General features: G+C 37.3%; 1 protein-coding gene across 2 annotated transcripts in view; it reads right to left on the minus strand.

Annotated features, from left to right (window-relative positions):
• Nucleotides 1-6,344: 6,344 nt before the first annotated feature.
• Nucleotides 6,345-23,658, minus strand: part of PDZRN4 (PDZ domain containing ring finger 4) — a 413,438-nt gene continuing 396,124 nt past the window's right edge. For both annotated transcript variants that reach the window (XM_030939208.1, XM_030939209.1), the window contains 3 exons: nt 17,190-17,291; nt 12,918-13,034; nt 6,345-8,569 (listed from right to left, as the gene is read on the minus strand). In XM_030939208.1, coding sequence (XP_030795068.1) covers nt 7,046-8,569; nt 12,918-13,034; nt 17,190-17,291 — 1,743 coding nt within the window. In that variant the 3' untranslated portion in view covers nt 6,345-7,045. The remainder of the gene's footprint in view (nt 8,570-12,917; nt 13,035-17,189; nt 17,292-23,658) is intronic.

Below are 23,658 nucleotides of genomic sequence, written 5' to 3' on the forward strand. Positions count from 1 at the left end.
GGCTCTGTCATGTTGCACTTACACACTCTGCTTTATACAGTTAGATTTCTTTTCATGTGCCCATCATTCATCTCCCCAAGATAACAAGTTTATTAATGACCCATGTAAAGCATCTAGCACATTAAACATCACAGACTTTCACATTTCCTTGTCTTAACTGTTTTGTACTGTTTCTATTTCTTTGTGTGTTTCACACAGCACATTTCAACACTTATTGATTTTCTGATTAGTGTTCTGTTTCAAAAACGAAGTCAGACTAAGTTAAACGGACACAAATAGCTGCTCTACTCACTGACCCTATCATAATGAGAACACCAGGCTAGGGCTGGTTTCTTGACACATTTGAGTAGACTTCGCTTCCCAGAGCACTTCACGAATATTCCAGGATATGTTGAGAAGTTGCATCCCTTTCAATCTATTCTCATCACCATCAGAAAGGTGAAGTTGAGTAAATGTCTCATTTTTTTAAACTTCTTGTTTGGATATGATTGAGGACTGAATATTCAGCATTGACTCTCCCCCTCTCTCTTATTAAAACACCAGGCTTTGAGGATCCCAGAGAGTCCTGAAAATGTACATCCCAGAGGTTCTTTACAATGTCACATTTCTGCTCATGGGCATGACAGGCAGCACAATAGAATGGAGCCATAATAAATGGAAGCAGAATGCCATTATGTGCTGGTTAGGTCTAGAAAAACTATCATAAGGCTCAATGACTGATCAATAACAAAATCTAGCATCATCATTCCCTACCATAAGCAACATACAATTCAAAAAATAGGATGACTGATAAAGTAGGAGCAAATAAAGATGGTCAGCACATGCTTGATGGCACAGGGAAAATGAGGTTAGTGCCTGGACTTCTGTGTGCCTGGACTTCTGTTTGAAGCAGAGCTGATGACAAGTGGACAAGCTGCTGATATTCATTCTTAATTCATGTGGAGGCAGTGAGCTGTGGAAAAAAGAAAAATTTTGAGGCACACCATCGTGAACCTGAATCCAGAATCCATTGCTTAGTAGCTGTGGAATTCGTGGCAGATTACAAAAATTATATTAGACATATTTTGCTCATCTGTACATAAAAACAATAGCTAACATATATTGAGTGCCCACCCTGTGCCAATATTTACCTGGCTTCTTTACATATATTAACCCATTTAATTCTCAACCTATGAAAAAGGCTATAATTATCTCCACTGTACTGAGCATCAGTTAAGTCACATGCCTAAGAATGCAAACTTAGTGACAGAGCTAGAAAGGGATAATTAAATAGTGGATATCAATAAGTTAAAAGCATGTAGTAGGATATTGAATAACAAGCAGGAACCCAGTTTATAGATGCCCCTTGAACCCAGGAGCAATGTTTGTTGGAAAACAACACTGTTGGCTGGGGTATGTGAAAAATGCTTGATTCCCCACATCCTGAGCAGCTGCTGTTTGGTAAAATGGAAGAAATACCAGAAGGACAAATGTAGCAGTGGTTACTACTATGCAGTACACTCTACTCTTGCTAGACACTACAGAAAGAATGTATTAGGCACTACTGGGTGGAAAGCCAAGTGAGTGATAAGAAAATACCATGTATAAGTGTTCAGAAATGAGTTGCTGTTAGCAAGATTTAGGGAAAATCTCCTGGAGGGATGAGAAGGCATGAAATGAACATCAAGGGAAGGATGGACACAGAGACAGGAGAAGGGTTTCTTTAGCATGCAAAACACCAAGAGCAAAGAGGGGTGCCAGAAATGAGAATGTCATGTTCGAAAAACTGCAGGGAGTCCACAGTCTAGGCACAGTGGGACCTAGAAGTAGCACAAAAATGTCCCCCAAATAATCTGCATTATGGTATCATTTACTCAATTCTATAAGGAGACTTTGCAAAACTTACACTGTAAACTGGTCCTCTTCTGGCTAAAAAGAGCAGCACAACTTGAGTGGAAACAGCAAAACAATAAACAAAATACCAAAGATAAAAGCATCAACAAAAAACCCTCGAAGCAACACTCTGGTTTCTCTTCGGATTTTACTAAAAAACCCGGAAACACTCCCCAGTAGGTGACCTATGTTGGTCAGTTGCTTTTGTCAGTAGCTTCCTGTAGTTACTGTTCACTGAAATTTTGAAACCATGGCTTGTATAGTTACAGGAATGAATGATTTGTTTTATCTAAATTTTATATCCTTTAGAGGATATTCAAAGACTTTGGACTACTTCCAAAGACATACATTTCAGAAAATAATAAAATAATACTCAAGAGAAGATGAAAACTTCAGATAAGTGGGAAATAATTTGCTGGGAAAATGGTTTTTATAACTTTTTTTTTCAGAAAAAGTGAATTCATTGATGAGCCTGTTACAGTGTTCAACTTAGAAAATTAATAGAAATTATTTGATAATATGTATATAATATTAACAATATATTAATAGAAATAAGAATGTAGTGGAAATTAATTAATGATAGAAAATAAATTAATAGAATAGAAAATTTAATTAACTTTTAATGAAAATGTAAATAATACTGGCTGGCCATGGTGGCTCATGCCTGTAATATCAGCACTTTGGGAGGCCCAGGTGGCAAGACTGAGGCCAATCAAATTGGTTCAAGACCAGCCTGGACAACACAGTGAGAGCCATATCTCTACAAAAAATCAAAAAATTTAGTCAGGTATGGTGGCATACGCCTGTATTCCCAACTACTCAGGGTGTTGAGTCAGAAAGATCATGTAAGCCTGAGTCTGAGGTTGCAGTGAGCTATGATTGCACCACTGCACTCCAGCCTGGGGAACAGAGCAAGACCCTGTCTCTAAAAAATGAATACAAAAATGTTAGTTTGAAGGAGCACCAAATTACTCATCTACTCAAGGCAGGTTTCTCAAGGTCTGAGTTGGAAGTCCTCTTGAAGAGAAGTGTGAGGTCAGATGGAAAAATAGTTTGAGTTTAAATGATGGAAATCCTAAAATGACCACCTTAGGTTCTCAGCTTTTGTCTGATATTTAGGAAAAGACCTTTGAAGGTACCTAAGCACAATGAGGAAAGTGATGTTTAGGAGGGCAAGTGTTGTGGCTATATGTAGATAGGCAGGAAAGGGGTACAGGGAGAAAAGTTAAGGACCTGTTGAAGTAATTAGGCATGAGACAGTGACCATCTAGCCTATCGGTGATTGAAGCCCATTAGAAACAATCTGACACACTTTAAAGAGAAATTAACAATGCTTTTCATTGTGACTGACCAGCTAAATGAGAAATCCAAGAAGGCTCAGGTGATAAGCATGAGAGACTAGGGGAACAGTGATACCGTGACAAAATGAGGAATTTGAAGCTTAGAGGAGATGCTCATTGGAGGGATAGACAGACGAATTTAGGTGGTAGATTGAGACACGGCAACAAGATACAGATTAATTCAATATGTAGGTAGAAAGGCTATGTTAGAGGAGGCTTCCCCTCACCCACAATATGTATTCATAAAGACACAGTCTGCACAAAATATGATGCCAACGATAGGTTTCTTCATGGCACACAATGAAGAAATACCCATTGAACATACATTGCTTTCTGCCCCCTTATGTCCTTCACATATGGATCTGTGGACCTAGAGAAAACTGAGGTATGTCTTAAACAACAAAGAATGTATTTGAGCCAAATTTGAGCCACTGCAGCCCAGGAAATGCTTCCAAGTTACTTTGCGAAGTGCCCTGGAGAACAAAAGAGATGCTGGAGCTTTTAAAGAAAAAAGGACGAATCAGGAGAGGGGGAGATTACAAAAGTTGTTTTTCAACTGCTACAGTTGGTGTGATTGTATCTAAAGGGACTGGTTTTAACAGTTAAAAAGGCCGCCTGTGGTAAGGGGCCTTCCAGAGCTCAGCAGGAAGCAGTCAGCAGATGCTTTGGCCATTGTTCAGCCAGGAAGTTGTGACCTCCATCCACGGCTTGCCTGAGGTTCAAGCTAAAATGGCCTCCTGGCTCCATTTTAGATTCTTTGATTAACCTGTTGTCATTTGCCTTCATCAGACCCTAACACCGATTTCTGTCACATCTCGAGTATAAAAAGCAATAATAAATATGAGATTTCATAAGCCCAAGTAAAATATTTCTCCTCTTTACATTCACATATTTCTTCTGAGCTGAAATAAAATATCCCACATATAACCAATTATTTTTCTTTGCTGGGCAACAGATTTATTATTCATTTACTTAAAAAAAGTTTAGCACAAAGATATGTTATGTAGAAAGATAAAGCATGACACTTTTTATATTTTCGCTGATTTTTGAAAAAAAGACATTTCTGGTAGAACTACATAAACACAGACATGAAAAACATCAACATCACATTTTTAAACAATTGGCAAGCACATTGGGCCTTAATAAAAATAAAATTAAACTGGTAATTTTGGAACCTGCATACTGTGAGATGTGTACATGTTTCTTCTGGAAAAATCTACATGTTGGTTCCAAATGAAGATTACCTATTGGAGTAATTCAAAGGCAAGGAATATTTAAACCTAGTTGTTTCAAGAGGAGAAACAATAACGGCAGGCATTAGATCTGGAAAGAACTGAGCACTTAAGATAGACAGGCATTCTTATCTGATTCAAAAGTTAACTCTAGGTACTCAAAAGTTAGCTCTCTAGCTGCTCTGGGAGCAGTCTTATTCATTGAATTAACAATAGCTCATATTAGAAGTGATGAAATTTTCAGTTGCCTTAGGTTGCTATTACTATCACTATCTTAAAGTTTTTGAGTCCAGCTTTTCATTATATATAAATAAGATTAGTTTCTTTTCATCTGTATGATAGCCCTTCAAAAGACAAGAACTTGAAAAGGTAGAAGAGCAAGGAAAACAGCAACAAAAGGACCAATATGTGGAAGAGAGAGATAAATGCATAAAATAATTTAGCTCAACTAAAATTCATTATTATTCAAATGGCATCCTGCCAGCTTACAAAGACAGAGGGGGATCATGAGGGCTTTCCTCTATGAACTTCAAATCTATGCAGGAAGACAATAAGTTCTATGTATGTGATTCAATAACAAAAGAATACAATTTCCAAGGTGAAGCAATAAGCATGATAGTATATGCCAAATAGCTGAGAAAGTCTGATGTCATTAAAAGAGGCTCCAAAAAGGAAATATATGTGATCCCATGCCAAGGGAGGTGTAGGATTTGTCGCAGAAACCCCAGATAGGACAATAGCATAAGATAACCTGAGGGAAATGATTAGGCTGCTAAGGAGTCAGGAGTAACTCAGAGAAGATGTAAAGAGGAAGAGCAATAGGCAAGGCCCACAAGTTAATGGAGGGCCTTGAATAGAGGGCAGAGGCATAGGAGTCTGATTCTAGAGCTCTTAGGAAGCCACTGTAGGTTTTTAAACAGGAAAGTAGCTTCAGAAGTAAGCAGATGTTGTGTATCCATTACATTAAAACAATCTGCTGAGTTAAATGAAAATTTGATCAAACTCATGCTTGCATGTACATAGTTTGATCTGGTCTTTCGCTTTGGAGGTATGATGATGGACATGCAATATGGTTTATATATCTATATCGTAAAAAGTTAGGATTTAAAAAGTTTAGTCATCTAATAATCTTACCTTTTAATAAACTGACATATGAAGCATTTATACTTGACTATGCTGAGATTTTTGCAAATATGGTTCCCTAAAATTATTTATAAATTATTAAAATTTGTTTATCAACTAAATAAATGCACATAGTTCTATGGACTGAATTGTGTTCCTCCAAAATTCATATGTTGAAACCCTACCCCCCAGTATATTTGACCTTGACTCAAAGTCTTCAGAACCGTGACAAATTGATGCCCTGCACGGCGGTTCACACCTGTAATCTCAGCACTTTGGAAGGCCTCAGTGGAAGGATCGCATGAATCCAGGTATTTGAGACTAGCCTGGCAATAAAGTGAGATCTATGAGAAATAAATTCCTGTTGTTTAAGTATGGCATTATGTTGTGATAGCCAGAGCAGACTAACATACATTGCAGCATTATAAACAATCTCAGACACTTCACTGATACTCTCTCTCCATGACATTCTCTAAATTTTTCTTGGCTTTACCTTAAAAGTGGGTGGCAGGCAAGGGGAACGTGAACTAATGGCTACTGAATGTTGAATTAGCACCTGTTACATGCCATACATATATTATTGAATTTAATCCTGGTAGGCATATGTGACACAGTGATCTATAGGGAATGTTTCAATACAACTTTATTGGAAACAAGTGATAGAAAATGTGCACATTTTATAATCCACAATTAGGAGTCTTCTAAGTAGTATACACATAGAACGAATTTATAACTGTTAACCACAGTGGACAATGAAAATAAAACACTCCTTGATAACTTTTCTGAAGGATAATCAATAATTTATTTCTCTTTAATTGTCACAATTACCACAATTATCTAGCTACATGACCAATGTCACTACATATCACAGGAAGATTGTCCACCTACACTTTACTGAGACAAAGACAATGGCCATTTTTGTGTTAAATGTACAATGAGATGTTAGCACCATTTATGTGTTAAATGTACAATGGGATGTTAAAAAGCAGTGGCTTTTATGTGTAAGACAAGATGTGGCACATGATTTATTACGAACAGGTTTGATTTCAAACGTATTATGCCAAGAAACAAGCATAGAAATGTTTTGGCATTAAGGTGTTATTAAAGTAGAAAATAAGTGAACTAGAGAAATAAATCCAGATTTTCACTTACATTAGATACATTGAAGTAGGAAATTAATTGGCTCCTCAGTATTTTTGTGCAAGTTTTTTTTTTGTTTTCTTTCCTTTTGTTTTTGATTTTTTTAATAAACGAGTAATATGAATATATCACAAGTAAAAGAAAGATCTCAGCCAAAACGAAGTTGCCAGTATATGAAAAACAAATGAAAATTTACCAGGTATTTTTTGCTTACAAAAAATTTAACCTATAAAGAGTCACAAAATATATATAAAAACGCCACATTGAACGAGGCAATCATACTCTACCGAAACTGGTAGCATCCTCTGAAAATCAGTCACATGCATTCCATTCATTCGGTCATACAGTGGTCACTGACAAGAAGGCATTATGGACTCTCGTGCCATCTGGAGACTTGGCCCCATGGGTCATCAGTTCTTGGATTGTCATCCAGTTGTCCAAAATTTTCTTGTTTCTCTTCTTCATCATCTTTTTGTGACTCAGTTCAATGATATTGATCTCCTTCTTGCCCTCACTGCCACTCTGAGGGCTCTCCTTGAGACACTCTAACCGGCTACGCATCATGAACTCACGGCGGCGGCGCTGCTCTTTGGCCCTAAGCAGGTGCTGCTTTCTCTCCTCTTTGCTCCAGTAGCGCCCCATTTTCATCTCGCTCATGGTGTCGTCGTCTGTGGTCATGCCACTCCGCTCCTCCTTGATCTTTAAGGCACGTTCCTTCAGGATGCGGTCTCGCACGGGTCTCTTTGTGATGTACCGTGTCCCGTCGCTCCTAATTTTCACCTTCCATTCCATCTTGGGCTCTGAACACTTCTGAGACTCCTTGCACATGCTCACCAAGCTGAGCTGACTCTGAGCATACTCGACGGCAGATTTCTGTTGAATTAACTGCATGTAGCTTTGATAATGCCGGGCGTGTGCTGGGATGTTTGCATACCTATATGAGGAGCTGTGGTAAGGCGAGAGGTATGGGATGTGTTCGCTGTCTGCCTTCTCTTGATCAGGAAGCTTGCTGCCTTCCAAAATCTCCTTGCTTTCAGCGCTACAGCCTTGCTCAGTGGTTTTGGCTTTGGTGGAGGTCGACTCTTTACTGCTCTGTCCGGAAGAGGACTGGGTGGCTGCCATTGTGCTTCTCAGGTTTTTCTTATTGGTGAGGTTGATCATCCTTGGAAGGGAACTGTCAGGGGAACGGTCTACGGTGAGCGGAGTACTTCTGCAGCTCTCAGCTGTGTTGTAAGCACTAGAACTGTCCTTGTCAGACTTTTCTGGATGCTCCATGATGTCGTCCAGCTTTCCCCTTTGCATATCTATGCTGGTGTTGTAATTCCGGAATCCTCCATCATGCAATGTCCAGATGTCTCCATACTGGTCTGTCACTTTCTGGAGCCTGTGAGCTTGCATGATATTCTGACACTCAAGCTCAATGTTTCTCAGCTCTTCATTAAGCAACTGTAGCTCATGCTCCACTCCCTCTTGCTCCCCTTGATTGCATTCAATTGTGCTGCTCGAGTAATACAGGTCATACTCTCCATGATTTCGAATCTTGCATTTGAGCTCCAAGAGCTGCCTGAATCTTTCACAGTCCTCATCTTGGTTGCCAACGCAGTCTGAGTCAATGTATTCACCAGACACAAGGCTCTCATTGTACTGAAGTTCAACACTTCCTAGAGTGTCTTGGCTCTGCCCCAGGTCTCTCTTGCTCTTCAAAGATGTGCTATTGGGGTCCTCAGCTGCATTCTCCTGCTCTGAGCTCTCATCATTTCGCAAGCTTTCATCTGTACGTCCTACTCCACTGTCCTTCTCATGGTTGTTGGATGAGGATGTTGCAGTGTCTGTTGTGCCTTCTTCTTCTTCTTGCTTTTTTGGCTAAGAAAATGATGTGAACAAAGAAAATGAAAGAACAAAGAAAATTAATTATTTTGGAAGACATTGGTTATTAAAAATCTTGCTTGAAAACCAATGTTTCTTGGCAAAGTTGCATCTCCTAGAAAATTGCTCTACTTTAAGGTCCATCACAATTTTAGAAATAAAGGAAATTAGCTCATGACAGCTTTTTATACAAGAAATGAAGAAAACGAAAGCTGCTTGAATATGGCTATGATATTCACTTGGATATAAATAAGACAGGATACATTCAAATAAGTGATTCTTTAGGTTTTCTCTTACTTGGGAAACTTGGGAGGTGAAGGTGGCTTAGTAATATATCACTGGCTTAGTAATATGCTGACAATGGGTAAGCCAAACATCACAGAGATTTAGGAATAAGTTAACATTATGTACTGGAGTCTAGGACATTGCTGTCTATAGGGGAGGATGCTCAATCCCAGATGGATTCAGGTTATTAGTGACAGATTCGTGTTATTAATGACAGAGGCAAAGCTTCATCTTCCAGTGCCAGAATTTCTTATATGTCCAGGATGCCATATTCTTGAATACATGGGCTGTGACCTCAGTGCACTCTAAATCATGTTTCTCAAAAGCAACAACAATGTCTTAGGACTCATTTGGGTTGTGTAAGATTTTTCTACTCTTAACCAGGGATTTTTTTTCAAAGATAAGTTTTAGTCTATTAATAATAAAAATTCAGTCCCATGAAAATTTGAACAGCACTGATTGCCAGACATGGGCATAATATCAAATAATTTTTGACATATATATCACATATATGTATATATGTATCCATGTATGTTTATGTAGTGTGTGTGTGTGTGTGTGTGTGTGAGAGAGAGAGAGAGAGAGAGGGAGAGAGACTGGTAATTTTTGGCTTTCAAGTAAAACGATTAACTGTAATTGTCCTAATAAGATGCATGTGTAGTTCTTTCTCTGGGAATATGGTGAAGTTACTTTCACCTCTATCAGTCATCACATGATAATCTATAAGGCAGTTTCTAGATTATATCTGCCTCATGCCTAAGTTTATTCACTAGATAGATAGATAGATAGATAGATAGATAGGTAGACAGATAGATAGATAGATAGAGCTAGCTCCATCCCTCTAGCAGATGTAATTACATAATTAAATATAATCAAGCAAACAGCTAGTGCTAAATAAGGATGAAACGGGTGATAAAAGGTATTCTAAAAGAAGTCTAAAAGGTATCTCTAGATAATTGTTATTTTGTTCCACAAAAGTAATGGCAGAAAAAAAGTAACATAAATTGAAGAGGCGAGAACACAACCATGTATCAGTTTATTCTATGACTCTCAATCTTTCCCTGAAATATGTTCCTTCATTTGTTGAAAACACACTGAGATTTACCTTACATGTCTTGCTGATTAAAAAAAAATATAATAAGTAACTGTAACTAACAATGGAAAGCTTGCTGCATCCCTAGGCTGTGACTTACAAGGTGACAATAGTATTTAATATGGCAATGTCTGTGTACTATACCATATAACTATCAAAGGATGTTATTGATACTGGGCATTTGAATTTATATATCATGTTATTTATAATTATATTTTTCTAATATCTTGTCATGAGCTGAAAAATACAAGAAGACTAGTAATTTTTTTCTTATTTCACAGGCAGATGAAATAATCATGACAAATTACGCTATTGGAGATGTTGCACAATGTAACAGGATTCATAATACCAAGAATACTATGTAAAATGAAACTTTCCATAAAGTAGGTTCACATATGGGTATGTATTTTATTTTTTCAATTGAATTTCCCCTTTTCTTTGTTATTGGTCTATGAACAACTGTGAAAATAAAAAGAGTTTTCCATTCTCAAACCTAGAATTCCTAGTTTCTAATGCAATGTTACCCTATCATTGATCATTTCCCTGTGGAATTATTATAGTGACATGCAATGTTTCTACCTAGACATTTCTAACGTAGTATTATTGTTTATAAGGGCAAAGGATTTTTAAAGGTTTCTGTACTTCTCATCATTTTTTTTCGTTTCATGGTGAAGAAAAATTTCCACACAATGAGAATCTAACCTCAGGGACATCTAGTGTTACTTCACAAGACCTAACATTTGTATTACCTCTGATGAGTAGGCAGCATTTGACACCATATCACTTTTCCTGGACAGGATTTCTCCCTGCTTGCCTTATTCCAACATCCTCCTGTCAATTCAGTATCAGGTCACATTTTGTATCTAAGAAAAAAAAGGCCTGGAGCAAGGACTTTCTTGCTTGTAACCAGCAGCTGCCACCAAAAATATCTTTATTTGTGGCCAGTGTTGAAGTTATACATAAAAATTTTAATCTGTCCTACCTATATTGAAAGGCAGTTACCACAGTAGCGATATTACTTGTGAGCATGAACTTCTGTTTGTGGAGTGGCCAAACTCCATATGATGAGCAAATGAGTATATCACATATGACTATGTTGATGCTATACTGTGCAATCTAATTATGTATTTAATATGTGGACATGTGCACACACATACACATTTCTGTTATGGGATGTTAGCAAGCTGAATATTTCATTATTCAGTGTGGTAAAGTAATAGAATGTTTGTGCTGCATGTTTCTAAGCCTGTCAAGATTTTCAAAAAAATTATCATCTTTTAGGATGTGTTAAGAATTAATGTTGAGGCCAGGTGCAGTGGCTCATTCCTGTAATCCCAGCACTTTGGGAGGTCGATGCTGGTGGAGCACTTGAGGTCAGGAGTTCGAGACCAGCCTGGTCAACATAGTGAAACCCCATCTCTACTAAAAATACAAAAATTAGCTGGGTGTGGTGGCGGGCCCCTGTAATCCCAGCACTTTCAGAAGCTGACGTTGGTGGAGCACTTGAGGTCAGGAGTTCAAGACCAGCCTGATCAATTTGGTAAAACCCCATCTCTACTAAAAATACAAAAATTAGCTGAGCATGATGGCATGCACCTGTAGTTGTAGCTACTCAGGAGGCTAAGGATGGAGAATCGCTTGAGCCCAGGAGGCAGAGGTTGCAGTGAGCTGAGATTGTGTCACTGCACTCCAGCCTGGGCAACAGAGTGAGACTCTATCTTTAAAAAGAAAAAAAAAAAGGCTGGGCGCAGTGGCTCATGCCTGTAATCCCAGCCTTTGGGAGGCCGAGGATGGTGGATCACGAGGTCAGAGTTTGAGACCAGTCTGACCAACATGGTGAAACCACGTCTCTATTAAAAATACAAAAATTAGCTGGGTATGGTGGTCCCTATAATCCCAGCTACTCATGAGGCTGAGGCAGGAGAATCAATTGAACCTGGAAGGTGGAGTTTCCAGTGAGCCAAGATTGTGCCACCGCACTACAGCCTGAGTGACAGAGCAAGATTCCATCTTAAAAAAAAAAAAAAAAAAAAAAAAAAAAAATATATATATATATATATATATATATACACAATACATATAATAATGTTGAGAATAGGAAGATAACTAAACAAATCTGTAAACTGAAAACAAAATTATATCAGGCAGATAAATGACATGAGTGTAACATAAAAAATCTAGAATATATTGAACTTGTTTTTGTAAAATGGGAAAACGACAATAAAAATAATATAATAATCACACTGTGATCTTTTACTTATTATGAATCCATTAGTGACAGCAGTTCTGCTCATTTTTCTTTGTATTCTCAGTTTCAAATAGGGTGCTTGGAGTATATTAGGAGTTCAAAGTTTTTAGTTGAATGAATATGTGACTTCAAGGCAAAATGATGTCAATAATCTCAAACTATGCTATGAGAAATGTTGCACAAGTTATGCTATGGGAAATGTGTCAACAGCAGCCATAAGACCAAGGACAATCTCTATGATTATTCAGAATATACAGGTGTAATCACGCCATCAAGTATGCAAATAAAACTGATGGTTTACATCATGTCATCTTCATCCTATAGTGATAGCCCAAGTATTCAAATAGATACATTAATATTTTAAAGTAAAAAAAAAATTACTTGTTGGGGAGGCTACCTCAGTTTGTTTTCAGCTGGCATATTGAGAAGCAACACATATCTTTTACTCTGAAATTTCTGCAGTGAGTTTGAAGTAGTGCCTGGGTCAATATTTGAATACTACTGTACTGTATTCACAATGGTCCCCAAGCTTCCCAAACTGGAAATATTCTTAATGGAAAACCTCTCCTTCATTTGAGATGATCATTTGCTCTAAAAAATTACCATGACAGAGATGTTTGATTAAACCCTTTGATTTTGTTTTCGTCTCCATTTATGGTTACACGTTAAAAAAGAACAAGCAACATCTCAAATCATGTAGTTCAAATTGTTGGCCCTACCTGCTCCACCTCATTGGCAGTGGGCTGCATTGCTTCACTATGCTCTTCTTCCAACATCTCCAAGTTTAACTCCTCTAAGAATTCATTCCTTTCATCTTCCAGCCAGCCTTCATCTAGCTGCAAAAGAATACATTAGTACATTATATCATGTTAGTGAGAACTCATGGTAAAATAGAGTAAACTTAAATGGCCGGTGCCCGATGAGTTCCTTTTATCATAATGATTCTCTTCAGAATACCAGCCTCCCATGGTTCACCTCTCAGAAAGAAGAAAAGGTGATAAAAAAAAAAAATTGGACTCTTATGCCTTTTATCCTTTCCTGAAACAGGGCTACAGATTTTCTCTCATAACCAAGTAAATCTCACAGCACAGAACATTACCTTCTTTCAAAATGTATGAAAAGCATCCTGCATAATCCACAGCTGTCATGCTCATTACCTCCAACAGTCCCGTGTTAAAAGGACTGCCATGCTACTAATAGGGCTATGAGACAATTGGGCTTTTTTCTTTAACAACAACCCCCAATGAGACTGCATACAAAGTGCCCCGCATACGCTCATGCTATCCTCATCCTGCTTTTTTCTTTTTAGGTGGGCTCCCATATTAACAAGATGGCTGCTTGCCACAAAAGAATCTATAGACAACATTCATTTTGTCTGTAAAGGAAGGAAAATTCTAAGTTATTCTTCTCAAAAAAAAAAAAAAAAAAAAAAGGAAAGGAAAGAAAAGCAATGTCACTCCATGTCTATTTTAATTCGTTTTCAGGCCCAATTTTATAGGAAAAGCACCACAGTGGATGTGACATTTAAGGGTGGTGGAGTGGTGTGGGGCATGCAGGGTTTTGTTTATGGGTGCTGAAAACAAGTATTCTTGTAGGACTCTTAACGCAAATTAAACTGAACAAATCCTTTCGGCTTTTCAATACAAAGTGAAGTGGAAAACTGGTGGTTACCTGGCTAATATGATCAATGTTGACAGTACAGATAATTTGCCTCAAAGTGGATTTTTGGAGCTGGATTACATAAATTAGCTGTCTATGCTGATTAAATTAACTGGATTATTGTCAAAACTCTGCATCACTCTGTACAAAGAAATAGCAGCATTCTAGTGAGCAAACATGGATAATAGTTTGAGATATTTTCACCACCAGTGAACTGGCAAAATAAGCTTTTAAACACAACTGAACTTCTACAACTTAAAAACAAACTGGAAAGGACATTAAGCTGCACCAAAAGAGGCATTAGCGTAGTATATGTATCATCTTTATTAATATGCAGGCAAATCATAGATTTTATAATATCTATTAAAGGCCATGTAGAACTTCAATGACCTCAAATTTAACTGGGGCCCAAAGTGCTGGCACTTTTGTTCATCCTCATTTATCTTAACGTGGCCTGAATAAGTTGATCAAATGCCTATGACTTTGATATGCAGATGAGCTATGATAATTATGCCAACTAAAAATGTAAATTCGGTCCAATTGATAAGTGTTCAAATTTTACATTCTTTAATCTTTTTCAAGTATCATAAAGCTACAAATGCCAGACCTCATAAAAAATTACTTAAAATGGGGAGTGCTTACTTTTCTCAAACACATCAAGGAATTTTTCTTTAGGTCAAAATAAAGTATTTTCTGACACTGATATAGTGAATGATGAAACAGAGTCTTTTGAGTATTAAATGAAGTGGTGGGGAAAATAAAGAGAAAATGGTCAAAATTAATGATTCCCCGTAACTCTTTTCTCATTGAGTAATCCAGTAGATTCCTGAGTTGCCAGCCATAGTCATTATATGTCTGTTTTGATAAGGCTTTCTTTCAGGCTGGAGGTGCACACAGCCCAATTAGCAAAGGGAGATTCTTCTCACTCACTTCCTTCCTCTCTCCTATTTCCCCCTTTCTACCTAGCTGTGCATTCACTATAGTCTGAGTCTAATGTAATGGCAGAGACAGACATCTCCCTTGAGCTGAGATGAGGGAAAAGAGGGATTGCCATTACTAAGAGTGGGGATCTATCTGCACCAAAGGGGGCCACATGTGGCATCTCAGAGAAAGGAACAACCTATACTGTCTCAAAAGTATGGCTACAAGTTCTTATGAGAATCCTCTCCGCCCCAGTGTCCTGTGGGAAATAGGACAGAAAAGCAATATCTTTAATGGTCTCTGGAAGAAAATGGGCAGAAAATGAAAGAGAGTTGACAGGAAATGAGGAAAATGAGTTATTTTAAAATATTGCACAGATGCACAATACTGCCCCTAGCAACTCTGTAGATCATTTCCAAGAATCTAGAGAGTATTTGAAACATTAAAAATTTAAAATAAAAGCTAGAAAAAGCACACAAAAAGCTTCCACATTCTCCCTGAATAAAATACACATGCCAAAAAAAAAAAAAAAAAAAAAAAGAGAGATACAATGAGTTCAATGGAAAAATATGGGTGATATAAAAACAAGATTTTTTTAGTGTTTTTTTTTGGCCACTTTATAGCATGCACTGATTAAATTACATTTTTAAAGTATGGTATTAAAATGTATTTCTTTTCCTGATTTCCCTGGAAATCTGTTTTTTTTTTTTTTTCTATAGGCAATTAGCTTCCTTCCAGTGGCGTGAAGGTTTCTTCAGGATCAAGGGGCTAATGCAGATTGTAATTTTGACAGGCAGGACAGCATCCTATGGAGTCAGACAACCATCTTTCATCAAGTGTGGAAAGGGAAGTCTCATTTGAAATTTCATCCTTCAGCATTGACTCTTTTGGAGGAAAAGGTCAGAAGTGTAGCCAGATATTCAAATTTTCCACTGGTTCTGCCCAGCGTATGTATTTCATCAAAGATTAACAGGATCTGGTCTTATGTCATTAATTTCTATTATTTCTACAGCTCATTATGGCCACTATGTGGCATAGTTTAAGGAAATGCTTAGTTCTAAATTAATGAGGTTCTCTAGCAGTTACATGGAAAGGGCAGGGAAACCACATTATAACATAAAAATATCTTCTCTACAATAGAGATGGCAACTTCAATTTATCATAAATTTCACTAATATGCATTTAGCCCCTTTATTATGCTCTTTTTTGAAGAAAATGGGGGCAGTGAGATAACTGGGTTGAGAAATTTCCAGATAATTGGTATAATTTCATGTGCATTTAAAAATTCACTCCCATATAGGCAGTGTGGGGGTTGTGTGGGCTTGTTTCCCCACTCCTAAGACCTCAGGTGTGTAAGTTTACTCTGCCCCAGGCTATAGCAGACTTTATGGGAACCATTTAGAATGGGCAAGGGCATAAAGGAAATATATGCGGAAAGGGTGATCCTTTATAACCACTATATTCCAGTCGGGATTCAGTCTGACACTGAAATACACTTACTCAATGTAATTTATAGATAGTATGTAGTTACTGAGTCTGAAAAATATCAGATCAATAACCCAGGAGACAAATGGCGATATGACTAACTTTACTCAAACTACTGACAGATGGATAGACTGGTGACAATGTATTGTCCCTTCTGCCTTGTGGTAGGAGATAAAAAGGATATAAAAGGAAGCCTCAATAGTACTTTTCTTCCACCATTACCTTTCCTTTACTTTCATGACATCTTCTTCCTTAAAGATCTAAAAAATTTATTTAGAAGCTATCAGTTTGTTTTTGGCTGGACAATTGTTTTGGTCACACTAAACTTGGAAAAAATTCATTTAATATACATGGAACCAGATCATGCTATACAAGACATTCAAATTGATAAAGTTATTCTAAAAAGATTTAAATTGATGACTAGATAGGGTAGTGTTTCTCTCATGGAGATTCTTCCAAGAGACCTTCATATGCCATTTAAGTATTTTCAGATGGAAACCTAAAGCAAGGATTCACACAGAATTAAAAGGATCTATACAGCCATTTTTCATTTGAGTATTTATTTAAGTAACTGGAAAATTGAAGGAGAGAATCACAATTCAATTTGGTATGCTTTTCCCCTCTTAAAAGGGATATTTAGCTGCCATTCTATGCAGCAATATAAAGAAGTCTTTAATGTATAATATTTTTGATAAGTTAGGAAAGATGAGTCTTCACTGTATTTTGTATACCTTAATTGCTTTCATATGTATTTTAAAAATTCGCTCCCACATAGGCCATCTGGTGGGTTATGTGGGGAGAGATAACCATGATAATAATTTAATAGAGAATAGCAGATAATGAATATAAATTCATTCACGAATTTACACTCAGTGAATTCAATGAATATAAAGTTCAGTCTCAAGACTTCTGATCTCTGTTCTGACCTGAATCTCTGGCCTTGCAACAAGCAGCACGATTCTCTTACACTCATCGTTAGACAGCAAGGCCACGGCTTCTTCTCGATTCTGGACATCTTCCCCATTTATCTAGAAAACAAATGAGAGTGGCACATTAGTTTCCATTTCCACAATGCTGCACACAATAAATGGCAAATATCAGCTCATTTATGGTAAATGTATGGACAATGAAGCTCACACAATGGGCTCATCTTCAGCCCCTCAGCACAAAGTGCCTTCACTCAATTACGCGCTTACTGTAAGAGCCATATCGATCCCTGAAGGATGGCGGACATCAGAGGAAGCAGTTATGTTCATAAATGTCCAACCTGCGCCCTGGCAACATACATCTAGCAACACAATTAACCAGCTCCTGACAGGTGACGTTCATCTTTCTTCTCTCAGAGTAATGGAAGTGTCACTCTGAGATAATAGTGCTGGGGGAAGAAGGACTGGCAATACCACAACTGAAATCCGTCATCCTGCTCGCTCGCTGCCAGCCAATTAGAGAGCTGCAGTATTATCTCTCACCAGGCAATGCTCCCAGGCCACTGCTGATTGCATTTTTATTTAATCATTTCATATTTGTGTGTGGGTCTGACTCAGTTGCCCAAATATCATCGTCAGGATAAATCTCAGTGTTTAACTGATCAAAGTAAAGTAACATTCTCATCAATACTCTACTTCCCTTCTAATATTTATCCATTTCCTAAAGCATAAAACTAATGAAATATCTTCAGACCCATCTTTTAAATAACTTTTAAATTTTTTAAAAAAATTAACATAGAGTAAAATTGAATTTTTAAAGTAATGATGAGTGAAAGAAACCAAGCTTGAGTAAACTTTAGATTTCATGGAAAAGATTCCAGTGGCATTAGAAATATATCTTCTTACTTTTTCTAAGTTCTAAAGAAAGAGTAAATAAGATTTGTAAAGTTTCTTTTTTTAAACCACATTTTCATATGCAAATATATTTAGCTCTTAATTGACAAAACATTTTCCTTCAGATATTTAATGATTATTTTCTTTTATTGATTACTAACTCCACAGAGACAATAAGATTTTTGATCCATATATGTAATCAAATAATGTGGAAAGAATTTCCAACTAAAGAGGTCAAGTAATTCTGTCTAAAATAGTATTAATTACTTGAATAAATTAAACAGATGGAACATGTGGCAGCACTGACCATTCCTTTTTCAATAATTAATCTAATGTCTTTCACTAAGGACTTCTGCTTAAAAGCATAGAGTAAACTATTGAGGTTTTTCTCCTCACAGGTATCTGGGTTGCTGGCTGATACATGAGGACAGATGTAATTATCTGAAAACAAGCCCAGGAATTTCAACTTTGGACCATAATAAATAATCCTTATTCCTACACTCTTATATGTATTTAGTGCAAAGAAAGCAGGCAATAATAGTAAAAAAAAAATATATGGGTACAAGTTGTGTTTTCTTACTCTAATCACTGTCATTTCTCACTTGTATACACAGAAAGGAAATTCAGTTGTTGTAAGTTTCACATGCATTCCCCATTTGTTTTTGCAATTCACAAATAAAATACATTAAATTAGGAAATAGAAACTATGATTCCACAATGGGAAATAATGACCGGGAAGGATATGTCGTGGTTTGTCATAAATACCTCTGGAAAAGTATGTGTGTACTAACTCCAAGGCTTTTTTTCTCAAATAAAGATAAATTGGCAGTGGTGGATTCCACTATACCTCCCCTACCCTCTCTCTCTCAAGTGTAGTTTTAAAATAATGACTTTGCAGTATTTACTCTATTTGCACTTTGAGGGCTTATGTCTGTTTCATGGTAATTCTTAGTAATATATTTGCAATGCATCTATTTGTCTGTCAAACATGAACCTGTTTATTCATCTCCTCTCCACTACAGGCACATCTGATCCTGAGAGAATTGAATTGGGTGATCTTACACAGCTTATCTTCATCTTTTCTGTTTGAAATATACTTCTCACTTCTTTTTTTCCTGGTCTCCACTCGACTATATACATACATACATATATATATATATATATATATATATATATATATATATATATTTCCTCATTCTTCATCTGAATTTCACTTACCATTAATCTAAATACTTATTCATGTTAGTCTAATGCTGCTATTATGTTTGCTAACTTAAAATGCATGTAATAATAGTGCCTTGCCCAGAGGGTCTTTATAAGGATTACATGAGTCGATATAAGTAAAAATCTTAAAAAGCACCTGGTACATAGAAAGTCTTCAATGTTGGCAAATATTACTGTTGATGTTATTGTTATTGTTGTTATTATTATCATCATTTATATTTTAATCCTTAGTAAAGACAAGTCTCTTTTGTACTAAGTAAAGCAAATAGAGTGAAATTTATGGAAAGTAATTAAATGCATAGTAGTAAACATGGTTTTATTTTAAAAGATATGTACCTCATATGTATTTCTAACTCTTAGAGGACCATCAGGAAACAATGTGGTTGCTTGTCTTTTAGTTTCTTTATAGTTGGTATTCATCTCTCTCCCCTGAGAACTCATTATGACCCGAGCTATGTTCTCTGGTCCTGGCAACAATTAGTTCTTATTTTGGGGCAACAGATCATTTCTTGCAGAAACACTTCTACCTTCAGGATCGTACCTGGGATGAAATCACTGCCACAGAAACCTGACATTAAAATGTAATTTATTATTTCTTTTAGAAAATAAGTGCCACACTTTAGCCAACCACTTGATAGATGCTATCGTACTTAGGACATTAGTTTTATACCCAAACTGATACTGGGGCAAGAAATGTAGCCATGGGTTTCAGCAAAGATACCTCTCAAGGAATGAAAAGAATTGAGGAACAGAATCAGATAGAGTTTTCAACCTTCGGTTGGTCTTGGTCCTGAAATAATGGCTTATAGTTACAGGATTGTTTGTGGGAATGCAGCCTGCTGCACCGGGAAAATACCAGACAGACATGAAAGTGGAGGACCCAGCAATAAGAGAGGGAGACAGATGAGTAGTTATGTCACATAGCTTAATGGAGGACGTCCACTTTAGGAAAACAGAGGGAAAGAGAACCAAGGGAAAGACAGCAGGTAGGTTTTGTTAACATAACTGTCTCATTTCCTGTACATGGCCATATGTAAATGTTAGTTTCAGAATGGATATTGCCTTGGCTAAGAAGAGATCTGTGGTACTTATATGGATAGATCTTTCAAAATCTCACTGTAGGCCCAATCTCCTGTATCTTTGTATGAGTGTGTTTTGTATGTGTGTGTGTAAAGTCCTAAAAGCTTAGAAATGAGATGTAATATAGCTTTTCTCTCCCATATACCAATATCTAGGTTTTTTCTATTATTGTACCAGAGGTAGGTGGGCAACTCAAATTCTTGACATTGAACCATCAATGGAATTTCTTAGGAAAACTCAAGAATCTTAGGCAATAAGAAAATATTTATTTCAAATGTGTTTATATTTTAGTATGGAGACAAAGGAGGTGATCAAAGTATAGAGACATAGATGTGGAAAGAACAGAAATAGGGGGGAAATATCCAAAGGGAAGAAAGTAAAAGAATAAGAGAACTAGGGTATTAGTTTGTTCTCACGCTGCAATAAGGAAATACCTGAGACTGGGTAATTTATAAAGAAAAGAGGATTAACTGGTTCACAGTTCTGCAAGGCTGGGGAGGCCTCAGGAAACTCACAATCATGGAATAAGGCACCTCTTCACAGGGTGGCAGGAGAGAGAATGAGTGCCGAACAAAGGGAAAAAAAGTCCCTTATAAAACCGTCAGATCTTGCAAGAACCCACTCACTATCATGAGAACAGCATGGGAGTAACTGCCCCCATGATTCAATTACCTACCACTGGGTCCCTCCCACGACACACAGAGATTATGGGAACTACAATTCAAGATGAGATTTGGGTGGGGACATAGCCAAACCATATCAACCAGTTTATGTGTAGAACAGAAATGAAGAGAGAGCCCATTAGAAGTCCTGTTGTTTCACTGTTTGAGTTCTTGTAAAGTTTTGTCAGGAAGTCATCCTTAGGAACATGATTGAGCTTTTGACCAACATGAGATTAGGCTGCTTACATGGAATATTACAGGTTTACCATCCCAAGGAGAAAAGGAGAATATAGCATTGCCTCTTTGGAAACTCCTTGGAAAGCTGGTCACATATGTGGTCTTTTACTCTTGTTATCTGACTCAGAAATGCCATATTCAGCACTGAAATTGTGTGAGAGAATGTCCTCAAATTAATTCCTGGAGACATTTGATATAAGTTCCTGGAAATGACACAGCAGACAGAACTGTGAAGGAAAGAAAAAGAAGAACTTTCCTTGCAGACTAAAAACACAGTAGAACCACAACTATTCTCAGGAAGTTGGTTTCTGGTTTCTTTTCTGCACAATCCCTACTGTATAACAATCCCCTTTGTGTGAGTGCATATGTGTGTGTGTGTATGTGTGTGTGTGAGTGAGATGTCACTGGGTGAGGTCACCTACAGACCCATGGTATGCTACATTAAGAAAAGTTTGGCTACACAATGAGGGCAGGGCCATTGACATACTTTACTTAGGTCAAATGAACAGAAAATTAAAATCACAATTGCTCTAAAGGGATTCATTTAAATAAAAGCCATCCGAGAAACTTTAAGGATAAGAGGCAAATCCTCTGTTTTTCCCATTCTCATCTCTCTGGGAAAGGAGTCATTAACTACTCATTACAGGGTATCCCATCATCTCCTCATCAACCATAAGGGAGCTATTTGTCTCTGGGTACAATTTTGTCAGAGTTTTACTTTAATATAATTTCATAATCACCCTTAAGACTCTTTGTTTCCTATGTGTGCAGACAGAATTGTATTCTAGGTTTTTTTACTGGGACATGTATTAAGTGTGACATGTTTGTCACAGAATATAAAGTAATCAGGCAGAAAACAGCACTTTAACATCCTGCTATTGTTTCCTTAGTGAACCTAGACCATTAAGGAATGCTTTATTATCTAGTAGGTATTTTCTCTAAAAACTTATCTGCCCACAATATCCCTAAGGATTTGGAAGTGTCATAGCATACAGTATGCATGTATGGAAACACATGCACTTTATTTCTATCCAACTATACCCACAGAACAAATGAATGAAATTTTAATAACTGTATTTGTGTATCTAGCCTATGGAAGAGTGGTTAGCTGGGAACTAAGAAGGGAGCCAGGTACAGTAGGAAGTACGGGATGTGAAGTAGATGGCAAGAGGAAGAACTGCCAGCTGGCAACAGCAAGGGAGGAGTAAGAAAAATGACACAATATAGACCTAATGCATCTGCAAATGTATCCAGACAAGGTCATTTCATGTTGGGGCACAGATTTTCCAGACTTTCCAATCACTGAGGATTTTACTCTATTATAGCATTGTGGAATGAATGCTGGGTGTACCATGGCTCTGAGCATCAAAAGATTACATTATTTTCAGTATATTTTACTGGAGATGTTAACAAGGTGAACAATACATTTAAAATTATTTCAACATTTAAAAAATAGTAAAACACTTTTGAAGCTTTTGTTATCTGGATGATACATGAAAATGGTCCCTTAAATTTCTTGAGGAGGCTATACAAGCAAAGCTTTCCAACAGATGTTACTCATCTATCCTATCATTCTCTCCACTGAATACCCTGGTTTCATTCATTGATTTATTCATGTGCATGTGTTAAAGATGACAGAAATGTGGTGGCCAACAAGACTATGTCTTGGCTTCCTGGTTCACTTTTCCTTCCCCCATGTATGACAGACATAGCTCTGTTTTGTTTACCATAGATCACTATTTAGGGAGCTCATGGAAGGAGAAATTATATACTTGAGGTTTTCTGATAACTAGTGGGACCCCAAACGATCATTAATTCACACTTTGTATTCTTTCCCGTTTGGAGCCTTAGCAGGTCCATGGTGAAAAAGGAGCTCTACACTATCTAGCTAGAGGAAGAACAGGCAGTGAGGAGGTGGTGTGATTCCATGAGTGTTGTCCTGAACAAGGGAGAGAGCTGCAGAAGGCTGGGCAGGACATGTGCCAGGCAGTGCAGGCAATGTTACCACGAGTGTCACGCTGTACTGTAATCATCTGTGTATGCTGCTGTCTTCCTAAACAGAGACGGCGTGCTCCAAATGCTGGGACAACAGCTTGTCTATTTTTGAAGCCCTGGTTTTCAGATTCCAAAATGTGGAATCCAAAAAAAAAAAAAAAACCACTCTCCAGGGGTCTGTATCCAACAAGGAGAAATAGGAGTTTTGGAACTGTGGCAGTGACGTTTTAACAACTTATCGCTCCCTGGATTTATCATTCAAGTCCTCTTCTCTGTTTCACAGTTGTGATCAGCAGTGAAATTCCATCCCAAAGGACCTCTGGTCTTATCTTGGGGTTGATCTGTTTACAGGAGCTGGGGAGCTTGTGTGTCTCCCT

The sequence above is a fragment of the Rhinopithecus roxellana genome, chromosome 10 (assembly GCF_007565055.1).
Source record: "Rhinopithecus roxellana isolate Shanxi Qingling chromosome 10, ASM756505v1, whole genome shotgun sequence".
Taxonomy (NCBI): Eukaryota; Metazoa; Chordata; class Mammalia; order Primates; family Cercopithecidae; genus Rhinopithecus; species Rhinopithecus roxellana.